The sequence below is a fragment of the Annulohypoxylon maeteangense genome, assembly GCF_022496945.1.
Source record: "Annulohypoxylon maeteangense strain CBS 123835 unplaced genomic scaffold GGS22scaffold_1, whole genome shotgun sequence".
Classification (NCBI taxonomy): Eukaryota; Fungi; Ascomycota; class Sordariomycetes; order Xylariales; family Hypoxylaceae; genus Annulohypoxylon; species Annulohypoxylon maeteangense.
In genome coordinates, this window is record NW_025953248.1 from 3,539,139 (window position 1) to 3,551,968 (window position 12,830).

The 12,830-nt window shown below is 49.3% G+C and overlaps 5 protein-coding genes across 5 annotated transcripts; 3 read left to right on the forward strand and 2 right to left on the reverse strand.

Annotated features, from left to right (window-relative positions):
- Window positions 1-931: 931 nt before the first annotated feature.
- On the forward strand, window positions 932-3,062 carry GGS22DRAFT_151177 (putative GABA permease). The gene is made up of 3 exons (XM_047959435.1): window positions 932-1,293; window positions 1,352-2,173; window positions 2,259-3,062. Exons 2-3 carry the CDS (start codon window positions 1,471-1,473, stop codon window positions 2,921-2,923), a joined length of 1,368 nt encoding a protein of 455 aa, XP_047824372.1. The 5' UTR covers window positions 932-1,293; window positions 1,352-1,470; the 3' UTR covers window positions 2,924-3,062.
- A 30-nt stretch (window positions 3,063-3,092) lies between these two features.
- Window positions 3,093-4,878, reverse strand: GGS22DRAFT_151182 (uncharacterized protein). Its single transcript, XM_047959436.1, has 4 exons — window positions 4,426-4,878; window positions 4,231-4,325; window positions 3,452-4,129; window positions 3,093-3,392 (listed from the first exon to the last, which is right to left on the reverse strand). The coding sequence occupies exons 1-4, from the start codon at window positions 4,501-4,503 to the stop codon at window positions 3,188-3,190; spliced, it is 1,056 nt and encodes a 351-aa protein (XP_047824373.1). The 5' UTR covers window positions 4,504-4,878; the 3' UTR covers window positions 3,093-3,187.
- GGS22DRAFT_151185 (uncharacterized protein) lies at window positions 4,879-5,532 on the forward strand. The gene is made up of 2 exons (XM_047959437.1): window positions 4,879-4,940; window positions 5,049-5,532. The coding sequence occupies exons 1-2, from the start codon at window positions 4,938-4,940 to the stop codon at window positions 5,376-5,378; spliced, it is 333 nt and encodes a 110-aa protein (XP_047824374.1). The 5' UTR covers window positions 4,879-4,937; the 3' UTR covers window positions 5,379-5,532.
- An 862-nt stretch (window positions 5,533-6,394) lies between these two features.
- GGS22DRAFT_151187 (uncharacterized protein) lies at window positions 6,395-10,560 on the reverse strand. The gene has a single exon (XM_047959438.1). The coding sequence runs from the start codon at window positions 10,288-10,290 to the stop codon at window positions 6,559-6,561; it is 3,732 nt and encodes a 1,243-aa protein (XP_047824375.1). The 5' UTR covers window positions 10,291-10,560; the 3' UTR covers window positions 6,395-6,558.
- A 577-nt stretch (window positions 10,561-11,137) lies between these two features.
- GGS22DRAFT_151188 (uncharacterized protein) lies at window positions 11,138-12,715 on the forward strand. Its single transcript, XM_047959439.1, has 3 exons — window positions 11,138-11,864; window positions 11,943-12,142; window positions 12,235-12,715. Exons 1-3 carry the CDS (start codon window positions 11,485-11,487, stop codon window positions 12,519-12,521), a joined length of 867 nt encoding a protein of 288 aa, XP_047824376.1. The 5' UTR covers window positions 11,138-11,484; the 3' UTR covers window positions 12,522-12,715.
- The last annotated feature ends 115 nt before the right edge of the window (window positions 12,716-12,830 follow it).

Consider the following 12,830-nt stretch of genomic DNA (forward strand, 5'->3'; position numbering starts at 1 on the left):
GGATATGTATTGTCGTCACATCGTTGGTCCGTCCTGACGGCGGGGAGACCGAGGTTTCTGAGGTGAGGCTCGCTGTGAGGTTGGGGCGCGACTTGGCCTCGTGGTTGGGTGTCGTGTCGTGAGAGGTGTTTGCGGCGTAGCATTGTCTCCCTTCCTGGTTGTCTGTTGGTCAACGTCTATTCTTGAAATGCCATACATGGACTTATCTAACATCGTAGGCCGGCCCTGTTGAGAGGCAGAGGATGTTTCTTCATACCGAATATTAAGTTGGTTAGGTGCCTACCTACTAGACAGGTAAGTCATCGGGATCAAAGGGTAACTAATAGGAGGTTACCTAGGTAGGTAAGTAAGAAGAAACCCGTGATCTCCAGTGTTTATATCGTGCTATAGTTAGGCGATAATTGAAGATTTATACCACTTTTCTTCGGTATGCTCAAGTGTTGATGCGATCTGTTCTATGGTATAACTTGATAACTTGCCAGTACCTTCCAACAATAATACTCAATAGGTAGACATTCTAGCGTATTGGGGACTAGTACTCTGATCAAATTGCTACCTAGTATACAATTCACAAGTGAGATGCCAAGTCCCAATGAGTCTAAACACCTTTTCATCGTTCACGCCAGTCCCTTTGCTTGCTGGAGATTTGCTTCTTGCTTCATGCACAAATCATGAATGTCGTTAGTCTAAGTCCTTGGCACCCAAACACTTAAATGAACGTAATATTGGACGCAATGAGTTATGAGTTCCGCATATATCAACACATGATGGTGAAGAGCGTGGCTTGACTCTAAATAGGTACCTTTATGTAAACTTCGTCCTCTATTGCGAAAAGGGGCAAGGAATGCCATTTTCTATAACATAACATTAGTCGAATGGATTACAAGTATTAATCTGATTTCTCCCTATTGGTGATAACCTATTATTCCTACTTTCCCCTTTTCCTACTAGCGGTTTTACGATATCGACGGCAAAATGCCTATCTCCTAGCCCCAGCGTCGCATACAAGATTTGCGGGGCGCGTATCTTCAATGTCCAGGAATATGGAAATATGAGTGCGATTAAATGATAAATCGGGTTGTACAATACCTCTTCCCCGTCTTACCTTAGGTGCTCTTCTTTGCTTTTCCTGATGATTTGGTTCTTCAATTAGCAGATCCCGCATTACGCCTTGCCTTAGAGCAATAGTAAACATCATGGATGCACCCGAAAATATCAGTCCGCCGACTAGTGCTCCCTTTGATAAAACAGTCAGCGATGATGCGAATCTCGAGCATCTAGGTTATGAGCAGGGTCTGTATAATCTATGTGCGCGCGTAAAGTTAATGCTAACATATCATATTGAACGTAGAACTGCACCGTTCCTTCTCACTCCTTGGCATGATCGGCTTCTCTTTTAGCATCGTCACATGTTGGAGCGCGCTAGGAGGTACCCTGATAGTAGGAATCGTCTTAGGAGGACTATAAGTGATGATATATGCCTGGATCGGCGTATCTCTCTTCTCATTAGCGGTGGCATACTCCTTCGCTGAAATGTGCTCGGCATATCCAGTCGCCGGCGGGCAGTACTCGTGGGTAGCAGTTTTAGCTCCGAGCCGATGGGCTCGCGGTATGTCCTGGGTAACGGGTTGGTTTATGCTCGTTGGACTCATCGCTAATGGCGCTGTGAACAACTTCATCGCCGCCAACTTTATCCTCGGCATGGCAAACCTGGCGAACCCGGATTATGTTATCGAGCGGTGGCACACTGTGTTGATCACTTACTTCATTATCCTCACCGTGGGAAATGTCAATATCTTCGCCCCGAGAGCCATGAACAAGATCACGCAGGTTATTCTAGTGTGGAACATCGTATCCTTTTTCGTCATCGTTATCACGATGGTCGCCACGAAAAAAGAGAAACAGACGCCGTCGTTCGTCTTTCAGGAGTTTCGTAATGATACTGGGCTGTCTGCTCCCCTCGGCGTAATTGCTGGTCTGTTACAGACGTTCTATTCGATGTGCTGCTATGATGCTCCTGCACATATGACGGAGGAAATGAGGAATGCCTCGCGGGATGCGCCAAAGGCTATCATCGCCGCCGTAGGGTTGGGCGCGGTGACCGGATTCTGTTTCTTGATTGCGGCGTATTTCTGCATTGGAGATATCGATGCTGTCGCTAATAGCTCTACTGGTTAGTTTACGACCTTTTCGGTCTCTGTCTTAGACAAGGTGTTTTCTCGAGCTTCTCTTTAGTTGCTAATCACTTCCCAACCTAGGTGTGCCGTTGATCCAGATCATATACGACTGCACAGGATCTGTGGCCGGGACCTGCTTCCTATCAAGCTTGATCACGGTCATCCTCTTGGTCTGTGCTAATAGTATTATGGCGGAGGGCTCACGCGCTCTTTGGGCTTTCGCTCGTGATAACGGGCTCCCCTATTCGAAGGCAATCAGCAGCGTCCACAAGAAATTTCAAGTGCCGGTAGTAGCCATTATCATCTGCATGGTGATCCAGGCAGCTCTCAACACCATTTATATCGGCACATACACAGGCTTCAACACCGTTATCTCGATCGCAGCAGAAGGCTTCTACGTCTCCTACGCCATACCCCTCCTCTCGCGCCTTATATCACACTTCAGCGGCGCACCGGTTCGGCTGCAGGGAGGTCACTACAGCCTTGGTCGGTGGGGTGTTCCCCTCAATATGATCGGTGCTGTCTACCTTCTTTTCGCCGCCGTGACGTTTAATTTCCCCAGCGCTGCCCCGATCGATTCGCAGAACATGAATTATTGCTCTGCCGCCGTTGGCCTTGTCATGCTCATATCCGCCGTGACCTGGTTCACGGGCGGACGCAAAAATTTCACTATGCCCCTATTGGAGGAGATACCCGAACGCGTTGACGATAAAGAAGCTAAGGGTATAGATGGGAAGAGTAGATAAATTGGCATGTTATGTTTGTGAGAGACACGATTCTGGTAGTTTATACCGGGAGCTACCGAGTAATTAAACCTTGTCGGCGGCTAGACCCGGAGCTAATCACGAGCGGTTTGGGGCGGCAGAATGGATAATGATAATAGTGGCTTTAGTGTGTAACAACTTGGAAAATTCAGCCATCTTTCAAACAGTGTATCAATCATATATTTAATTATATGACGGTGAAGTATAATAGAGCCATGTCGATGGCTCGTTCGAAGCGCCAAAATCCTACAAAGGAAGATCCATCGTTTCCGAGAAATGCTCTAATTGTGCTCCAGCTCTTTTGAGCAGCACGGTGCAATTTCTACAAGGCGCCGCATTGTTTGTCCAAACTCCGCCATTTCTCGTTCTATCGTACTGGTTGAGAGCAGGATTTCTCATGAAGTCTCTCTTGAGAGACAAGCCATAGAGATGGCGATTCTTAAGTTTGTCACTAATATTACGTTAAACCGGAATGCGAAGAGAAAGGGTGGTATGTGTATCGGATCGTACCTAGACAGCATCTCCGCGAAGGGATATCCCTCAGCACAGGCTCCATACGGGTTTGGATGTCCGCCCGCTCTCTGCTCGGGGGTCCTCTGAGCGTAATCCCCGGCTTTCACAATCTTAATCTGTGAGCAGGTTCGAAACATGTCGAATCGATGGCGTTGCACTGTTTCGTTGAAAGTGCCAACCGCATTCTCCATCCATGAATCACCCCCCAGAGAACTTCCGAGGAAAAACCACTTCTTGGTCGGGTTTCCGGGGTCATCCCACCATGTGCACTGGTACATGAAAGGCCAGGTCCCCGCGCCCGGGTTCGCAACCGGGGGGTAGTTGTACCCCCTAGGTGCAGTACCCGCGATCTTTGAGCACCACCGCGCGTACACGGCTGTTAGCGGTAGGAAGTAGTTGCTTTTGTTAGCAGCCGGTGGCGCTGGGCCAAGAACGTTGAAGAAGTACCCTAGTAGATCGTACGGATTCCAATAGGGTACTTGAATCCCGGCGTCTCCGTCTCTGCGACGGCGGAACTTGTTCGGCCACTCGTTAAGGATGAATTTCGAAATCTGTCTACCTCTTTCGTTTTCATGGCCATCCCACCTGTCATCGCTCCAGTCCTCGTTGAATGTTCGCGCGAAGTGGGAATTGGGCCCGACCCTGGGATCCCTGAATCTTTTCCCGTCCGGGAGTCTAGTTGTCAAGAGTTTGTGAGCATTGTTACCCGTTACGTATCGGGTATGTAGGAGTTGATAATCCCGGTAAAGGGGTATAGGTAATACATGCAAACGTACGCGACAATCTTGATTTTCGATAGGGTATCCTGAAGATACTTTTGAGATACTGGGTCTTTGGCTGTCTGCGAAGTTGTCTCAAGCCACTGGAAGATCTTCATAATATTTAGCTTCGTTTCTGTCGGAGTTGGACGGGAAACACAGTGTGGCAATGAAAGTACCCTACGATTATTATATGGGGTCTGGAATACTTACACGGTTTAAATCCCAGTTGAAGGCGTCACGGAACCAATTTGGATCGCCGAAAGCAGCGAGAAGTGTGACATCTGCCATAATCTCTTTAGTATGAGGTCTGTTGGGCTCGGTTTCAGATAGCTGTTCGATGTGAGTGAAAGACAAGTTTGGGAAGAAAGTTGTTTAGAAGAATCAAATATCTTAATCCTGGGAATAGGTTGGAAATATTGAGGAAGGCCTGCTGAGTCCCATGCCACAGTATTCTTGGTGGATATGGTGAGATGTACTGAGAGAGACAGATACTAGGTAGGAGGACAGTGGTAGTACAAAGTACCATGTACATGCGAATATGCTGATGCTAATATAATTAGTCAACAGGGTTGAAGGCATTGAGCAGCACGTGTTCAGATTTGGATAAATTCAGTGACGATGTCCTGCTCAAACCTTCCAGAGACATCTTGATTCCCTTTACATTCGACTTTTCGAGCAGTTCGTTCATCTTAGAAGACCTTGACTTGTCATCGGAACCAACTATGGTATGTTCTCAATTTGTCTGTTAAGGAAATGACCCCGGTACGCCACATTGGGGCCATCGTCATCTCCTGCTGCTGCCCTAATTCAGCTGCCAGCTAACACTTCTACAGTCTTCCCAAAGAGCCAACCCCCCCGATGGCTGGAGTGTAGCCGATGAGGATATGCAAATTAGCCTCTACTGGGGAGACGTGGGCGAAGGAAAACTCGCAGCAAATACCGTCGGTCTGAACGCCCCGCAGCCTGTGATGATCAAAAGCCGTGACACTGGAGGAGACGCTTACGTCTTCACGTCGGGTGACAAAGTCTATCTCTGGAACATGACGATGGGAAATGTGTGGCAATACACGAAGCCCGCCGACCTAGACGGGCTTCTGACTGAGATGAGAAAGCCGGCAGGGACAAACGATGTGGATATGGAGTTGGTGCATCAGGTCGTGTAAGCTGAGATGTCAGTTACAAGAATAACAACAACAACGAAGAAGGCCTAAAGCGGCAGGTAGTCATTCATCTAGACTGTTAGCAATCTAAGACTGCAACTCTCTCTCTCTCTCTCTCTCGGAACATACTTTCCAGACTTGTAGTGAGGGGATTCCAAGCCTCTCTGACATATCCTTCTTACGTGATCACATATCGAGACTGTTACCTTATACCTCCCTGAGCTAAGTAAGAGGCCCATCATAAGATCGTCAACCACAGAAGCGAACTAGTCCGCAGCGAACTATCTGACGCCGTACGCCCATACGTTTTGAAATGCAGAGCATCCCGCGGCTGTCAAATTTGCAGCATTGCCTAATTCGCTTGATTACCTACCTCTCGACGCCAGAATAGATTGGAATTCTCTCGCAAAGACTTGACATCTCCAAGTTGTAGCATATGTCAATAGGCTATCTCCAACTTATGCATATACGACATGTAACAACCCCGAAAACACTCCAAACCGGGAAAAGTTCAGCTCGCCACGTACCTAGTCGAACCGTCCAGTCCGGCGTCAGCGGCGTACACCTTCGGCGTCGCGAACGAAGTATGGTGATACCCGGTACGGCTCGATGCGTTAGCTCCGTCTGTCGTTTGTGGGGTAAAGGGGTAAGGGGCAGGGGGGGACGCCGCGCATTAACGCGGTTTGGAGGTTATCGAGTGTAGTGCGTAAACGAGTCGTTTTGGTCGATATTGCATGTTATGCGAAAAGAGAGAAATTCCGGTTATTGTATTATTTGCAACTGCGAGAAGTATGGTGAATATCGGAAAGCTTACCTCAGATGGTATCTTTAGAGGTGATCATGTGATGAGTAGATTCCTAATAATCACGTGCTCTAAATCAAGCTCTTTTTTTTCAAGATCAGGTGGTCTGTGAGTCAATGACGAAGATACCTATCTCAATCTTTGGCTATTCACGTGATTTTATCTGAGACACGAGTGTTTTCTGAGTCTTCTCGTTTGTGAAGGACAGAACCAGAACGGCACACAAATTCTTCAGATTTATATCCAAAAATGCAACGTAAAGAACTCAATTTACTTCCACTTACTAACTACCTAGGTAATTATGTCTATCTTCAACCCATAAAAAATAAAATAAAACCAAAAGCCCACCCCAAAACAACAACCTCAACCTCGTAAACAAACCTAGAACCCATAAACGGTAACCCTTGTAGGCGGGTTCTTAATCGTAATCGTATTCCCGACCCCCGGCCTCGGGTTCTCCGCGTCCTTGCAGTAGACGGCCCAAGACTGGACATCGACCTGGGTGAAAGCGCCCTGGGGCTGATTAATCGGGGCCAGACCAAGGAGGAAACTAAGCTCCTTGACCGTGCTCGCGTCGATCCAGCCTTTCGCTGCGCGGGGGAGCACGCGTAGCTGCAGCACGGGCTGGTCGTTGCCGGTGATGGAGGGTAGCACGTTGAAGCGCAGGTTCGTCAGCATGTGCGCGCCGGGCCCGACGTACGTCGGCATCAGGAAGTTCCGCGGATCGCTGGGCGAGGCCTTTGCTGGGCCGAGCGGGATCGAGATGTCCAGCTCGACGAGCATGTATTGGTTCGTGGTGTTCTTGCTCAGCAGGATGGAGAAGATGATGTCTTGGTTTAGGTTGTGCTCGGTCAGCTGGATTATACTCCAGTTCCCGATGGAGTTGCTGCTGATGGTTATGTCGTACTGCGGTGCTGAGGCTGGGTCCCCTGAATCTGGCACGTTGGGCTTTTTACTAGAGCCTTGAGTTTCCGAGACTGGAACGGTGTCGTCGCGGATACCTGTGGCTGTGAGAGCCTTAGTGACAATTGGGAGGGCTCGGATGTGAGGAGCTAGATTCGTCGAAAGAGCTACCGATGAAGGTTCGTAGCCGCTATGACGCTCGAATGTCGATTCACCTTCGTCGTCTGAGTCGGAAGCCTCATCGGATGCTTCGTGGATGTCATTACTTCTTCCGTCGTTGACGGTAAGCCTCTTCACGTAAGATGTCCCAAGCTGCTTCAGTGTCCTGATCTCAGGGCTTCTTATACCGACATCACCAGGAGGTCCTAGGCTTGCCATGCTGCTTGCATTTGGATGACCTTTGAGATCAATTTCGAGCTTATATATGGGGTCATTCAGCTGCATGGCAAGTAAGGCAGATGTGGATGCATTCTCATTGAAGTATGGCTTGCTGTCATCGCCCTCACCATAACTTCCCATTCTTTCTTGTAGGGTTTGGAGCTGAACGTTGGCAAATTGAGGCAATCGCAAGATTCGTAGGTCGTTGAGCCCACTACCCGGTTCTGAATCCCAGATAAAAATGTTGTCTGAAGAGCCCTTGTCTTCTGAAGGAACACCACCGGCCATTGGGGAAGGTTCATTATCCGTCGCCGAGGTTGTGTTGCTGGGTGGATGGTAGAGAAATTCGATGAGCGCATCTTGCCTGTTACCGTCTGTTTCTCTAGTAGTTTGGTCCACTGTGTATTGGCGTCGGATATCAACCTTTATTTGGGTGGAATCAAGTCCCCGAGCTGCAGCGAAGCGCTGCTGATGAGCCGGTTGGGTGAACACAAGACTTGAGAATTGAGGAGACCCTGGGATGCGGTCCATATAGGCCATCATTACGCCATCCGTCACAATTTCATGAAGGAGTAACGGAGCACCGGTTGGAGGGTCCTCGCCGGCGCTAATTAGCGCAGCCTCGTCTGCTAGAACCTCAACTCGTAAGTCTGGGAACATAGTGACCAAGTCTGAGCGAAGATAGAAGCCGTATGTAGGGATCTGCACGCTGTGCTCGTGTCCGACAGGCTTGTGTTGGATGTATTCGTTAAGTCCATCCTTGATCTTTGACCGCTCGACATCCACACCAAAATGATTCCCAAGGGAGAGTGCGCCGTCTATCAACGCGTCAATCCAATTGCTATCAATACGGAAGAAACGAAGACTTTCGGGTTCTAGGTGTGTCGGGTCCGCTACCAAGAGATGCGCTGGTACGCCCTTCAGAAACATCCTATCGACTAGCCAAGCCAGAACGATCATCCAATCCGTTGATAATGGATCGTTCGTTTCGTCGTACAATCCACCCGATGTGCTTTGCGCAACCTTTTTCACAGCTTTTCGCGCGGCAGCTGGGTATTTCTCCTTAATAGCTCGTGAGTTCAACCCCAGGTCAGGAATCTGAGAATGTGTAAGTCGCTGGCGAAACCAGCGTTTTTTGGCCCCTCCAGCGGTAAAAGCTGGTTGTTGTGCCTCTGGCTGCGTCATTGGATCACTGTTGATGTGGAGCGCTGCGAGGCTGTCCACTGTGTTGGACAGGTTTCTGAGCACCTCCTCTCTTGTACGTATGCCAGAATCGTTGAACTCTTTCAAGGTCTGCATTTTGGCTTCGTCGGATCCTTCTTTGTGGATGAAACTCCTCAAGCGACATAACGCGGCGGTAAAAGACTCGTCGGCAAGGGCCATAGTGCGGCCAGTCTGCCACGCTACGGAGTACGTGATGTCCATGATTCCCAAATCCTTATCGAGTATCTGCAAGTCGACGCCAGAGTTTGAACACCTTGATAAATTTTCTAGCGGTGGAACATACGTAGGCGTAAACGGTCCTCTATAGAGCGCGACAGTGGTCTCGCCCGTCTGAGTGTAATATTTCGTCATAGTATAACCGTCGTTAAGGCGACGAGCGACTCGTTTTTCGGCATCACTGCTGGAGGTCCGCAGGGGAGCGATGATGCTCTCCCGGGTACGAAGCACATCTAGCGTGCTCCCTAGATGCTCAAAAGCATCCGGTACGTTCAGTAACCCAGGCGGTAGAACCGTATAATTCCAACTGTGCAGCGAACAGAGAGCGACGTATCGTTGGTCGCTAGTTGGGAAATTCATTCCCTCAACGCCCTCGATTGAGACAAGATGCACACACATAGTCGTAGGTGAGGCGTTGTCAAGCGGTCCTGCCCGATTGCCCACAACGATACTGAAGACAGCTGTATCTTCGACACCTGCGAGCGCCATACCCGAGCTGTTGATTGTACGCACATGTGCTAAGTATTGGTACTGGGAGGTGTTTGGCTTGTTACCGGTTACCTGTTTGTTGTCTGCGTCAAAGGTCGAGAAGAGGCTTTTGAATAGATCAGGCTTGACGAAAATGAAGTCTCCACGACTGCTCTCCATGCCGCTTGGCACCAACTCCCTAGTGACAGGATATGCGACATTATCCAGCTTCCACAGATCGTCAACACTCATGTTGATAGTCATAGTCGATGACTGCTTAATCGGCTTTATCACACCAGCGCTGGTGTCTCGAAATATGCCTGTATTCGCGTCCAAGTCTTCAGGAGGCAACCGCAGCTCGTCTTGTGAGAAGGAGAAGATCACGAGCCATGGAACACGGTTACGGACTGGGTTGGCTTCTCCATTTGCAGTCATCGTTCTGATTCTTGACTTGAGTTGCGTGTTCGTGCCTTCACTAGGGCTTCCCAATCGCTCCCATGGAAGATGGGGATCGGTTAGGACCACGTGGGGTAGAATGCGATGGTCATCGCTATAGCCTGGCGGCGGATAAGTTGAGTGTACGGAGCCATCTGGCAACGTAAACTGCGGCGCATCAACAAAGAAGTCTTGCTCCGCTGTTAGAGTTAGCGGGCTTTCTCCGTTATTCGCGTTGATCGTCTGAGAAACGTTGATGCGGTGTTGTTGGCCGGCTTCAAGTCCCGGAACCCAATATGCGTTCAACTTTTCTTGGCCGGGAGGCAGAGGGTCGACCTCGTCCTCATCGCCACTACTGTCTTCAGCCGAGCTGCGGAGGAGACGTTTTGTCTGGCGTTGGTGAGCAGCGATAAGACGTCGTGAGTGACGAAGAGTGAGGTGTCGGGGGGAGTCTATGCGTGTGCTTTTGCCGGCGGGATAGATGGCCATGGTGGTGATCCTGACGAATATCTCCTCAAACACCTGGGAATTGATTATGTGTCCCCGTGTCCGGTGCTTTAACAGAAGGCTGGCAGTATAAGGAGATTAGGCTTGCTTGAACAAGGCCAGCTTTCACCCAGTGACACTATACAATGACCCGTTGGCTCATTCAGTATATACGGCGAAACTCGAGGCTAAAAAGTAAGATTTTACATTTGCCTCAATCAGTTCACTTTGGTATGAATATTAGGTACGCGTGATCGCTTGATATGTACTAGGTAACGAAACTATTGAAGCTATAAATCGATTAGCCCCTAAACCGTCACCCTCGCTTATTACATACCCACACATCCGATAGATGATTGGAGCTGTTATAGTGCTATACATGATTTCGAAATATCTTCACTTTTTGGGGTGTATATTCTATGAACAGCTAGTTGCATCAATGGGGACTGGAACTCTTAGCTTAGTCATATTCTTACGTGCAACAGGTTAATAATCCGAAATATCTTAACTGGTCGAGAGTCAAGTCCAGATCTTCCTAAATGATCTATCATATTACTTTTATCGCGATGACGAGACTCGTGATACATACCCAGGTGTTGTAACAAGAAAGTATCGACGACTTCGCATACCTGGTAAAGTCAGAATCGGAGCTGATCAAGCCGATCAATAATAAAGCTCATTTTCGACCGGCGGCACTGGCAACGCAACATTCCCCTCCAGCTCCAAAAGCCACTTTTTGATGCTGTGTAACATGATCAATCTGATCTGACGATGGAAAGCCTACTAGCTGCGGGTTAACTGCAGCTGTGGCAAAGTCAGTACAGCCAATCGGAGTTTCGAGACCACAACGAGAAAATATAAGCAAAATAGGAAGTGAAAGGTCATTAGTGGCAACCTGAAAAGCAGCCCGTCGGGGTTACCTAGGAGGAAACCAAACAACGACTCAGCGAGGCTGATGCTCGCTCTTTGGTGACCATCGATATCGAGAAGTGTCACTTTCAAACTCAGGTAACAATCCAACAAACATGTAGTTACCTACTGGTCTAGTATCTACACTTAGGTATATTAGGCGTCGTGATGGCCTCTTGTTGTAGCGAGAAGTGTGATCTCAGACTGAACTCTGTTTTCTAACTGTCTATCTACACTACCTCTCACCCACTTCATATTCTACTTCAAAACATCAACCCAAACACCATAATGCCCGCAGTAGCAGCTATCGTGAACCAGGCCGTGGCCGGCGACAAGAACATCAACCTGTTCTACAACACCGCAGACGCCCAGCTCGGCATGGCCTTCAAGAACGGCACCAACGTCGACGACCCGCAATCTGCCTGGGCTGCCGACGCAACCGACTACAAAGGCTACATCTTCAACCCTTCCACCATCGCCTCCGACTACTACCGCGGCAACCAGCTCGTCATCGGCGTCACTGAGCCCAGGGTCGAAGAGGGCAAGCCGACGACCAACCAGATCTCATTGCTCTCACCCATCTACAGAAAACTAGCTATGACCGCGCTGCAGAACAAGAACGTCAGTATGTGCTCGTCTGGAAACAGCGCTTGGGTGTACTACTTAGAGTAAGTATTACGCGTCTTTCATTTATAGCGTCGACGCCTCCCCGCCACATGTTTCAGTCGACACTAACCCTCACCAAGCGGATCCGCGCCGGGCCAGATGCGCCTGAAGGAATACAACGTCGAGAACGGCAACGTCTCAACTTTCCTCCAGAACCAGGACGTCACTCTCAACTGCTCGCTGGCCGCTTGGTACAACCCGACGACGTACGAGCGCCTGGTCATCTACCAGGAGATGGTGGAGGGGCACCTGAAGGAATTCAACACCGTCACGAGGCAATGTAAGTCCCACCCCAAACCTCGCCTACCTACCTAAACCCGGTGAATCCCGTATCGCATCTCCCCCATTACCTAGGTACTAACACAACACCAGCCTGGGACATCGACGGAACCGACAACGCGAAAGACCTAGCGAGCATGGCCATCTCGTACACGAACGGCAAAGCGTACCTGTACTACGTCGACAGCAACGACAACATCCATCGCGTCATCAAGGATGAGAGCGGGTGGGGCGAGCCGCGCACCGTGGCTGGTATCCCGAAGGTCGGCACCAGCCAGATCACCGTGGTGGCGGCGAATAGCTATAACCATATTTTCTATAAGTCGCAGGAGAGCACTATGGAGGATGACTTCTTCCATGCTCATGACCCCGTTCAGTAGGTTGGTGGTGAGATGTGATGTCGAGGGGACGGGTAAGCGGAGAGGAGAGGAGAGTGAGTTTGGAATTGTGTTTTATGTAGGTAGCATGTATCTTTTACCAGATCAAATCCCGAAATGCACCTAAAATTCCGGTGTCTATGAATCTATGATTGTCTCGGGTCGCTGCGTTAAACCGAGTCGTCTTTTGTACGATGCTGTAAGTTCTAAACAGCGTTTCGTGATTTGTTTCCATAGTTACCAACTTCTTGTTAACGAGACCTGAAGCCCTTTCCAGCGAATAGATTGACAGCTAGGTAGAATCCATACTAG

What these genes read in the sequence shown, in the direction of transcription:
- GGS22DRAFT_151182 (XM_047959436.1), bottom strand. Translation starts at nt 4,503, where the DNA reads ATGGCAGATGTCACACTTCTCGCTGCTTTCGGCGATCCAAATTGGTTC. An exon ending in TCAACTGGGATTTAAACCGT is followed by an intron (nt 4,326 to 4,425) that starts GTAAGTATTCCA and finishes AATATTATGAAG; the next exon opens with ATCTTCCAGTGGCTTGAGAC. An exon ending in TTCGCGGAGATGCTGTCTAG is followed by an intron (nt 3,393 to 3,451) that starts GTACGATCCGAT and finishes ACGTAATATTAG; the next exon opens with TGACAAACTTAAGAATCGCC.
- GGS22DRAFT_151177 (XM_047959435.1), top strand. Translation starts at nt 1,471, where the DNA reads ATGATATATGCCTGGATCGGCGTATCTCTCTTCTCATTAGCGGTGGCA. An exon ending in TGTCGCTAATAGCTCTACTG is followed by an intron (nt 2,174 to 2,258) that starts GTTAGTTTACGA and finishes TTCCCAACCTAG; the next exon opens with GTGTGCCGTTGATCCAGATC.
- GGS22DRAFT_151188 (XM_047959439.1), top strand. Translation starts at nt 11,485, where the DNA reads ATGCCCGCAGTAGCAGCTATCGTGAACCAGGCCGTGGCCGGCGACAAG. An exon ending in GCTTGGGTGTACTACTTAGA is followed by an intron (nt 11,865 to 11,942) that starts GTAAGTATTACG and finishes ACCCTCACCAAG; the next exon opens with CGGATCCGCGCCGGGCCAGA. An exon ending in CAACACCGTCACGAGGCAAT is followed by an intron (nt 12,143 to 12,234) that starts GTAAGTCCCACC and finishes ACACAACACCAG; the next exon opens with CCTGGGACATCGACGGAACC.
- GGS22DRAFT_151187 (XM_047959438.1), bottom strand. Translation starts at nt 10,290, where the DNA reads ATGGCCATCTATCCCGCCGGCAAAAGCACACGCATAGACTCCCCCCGA.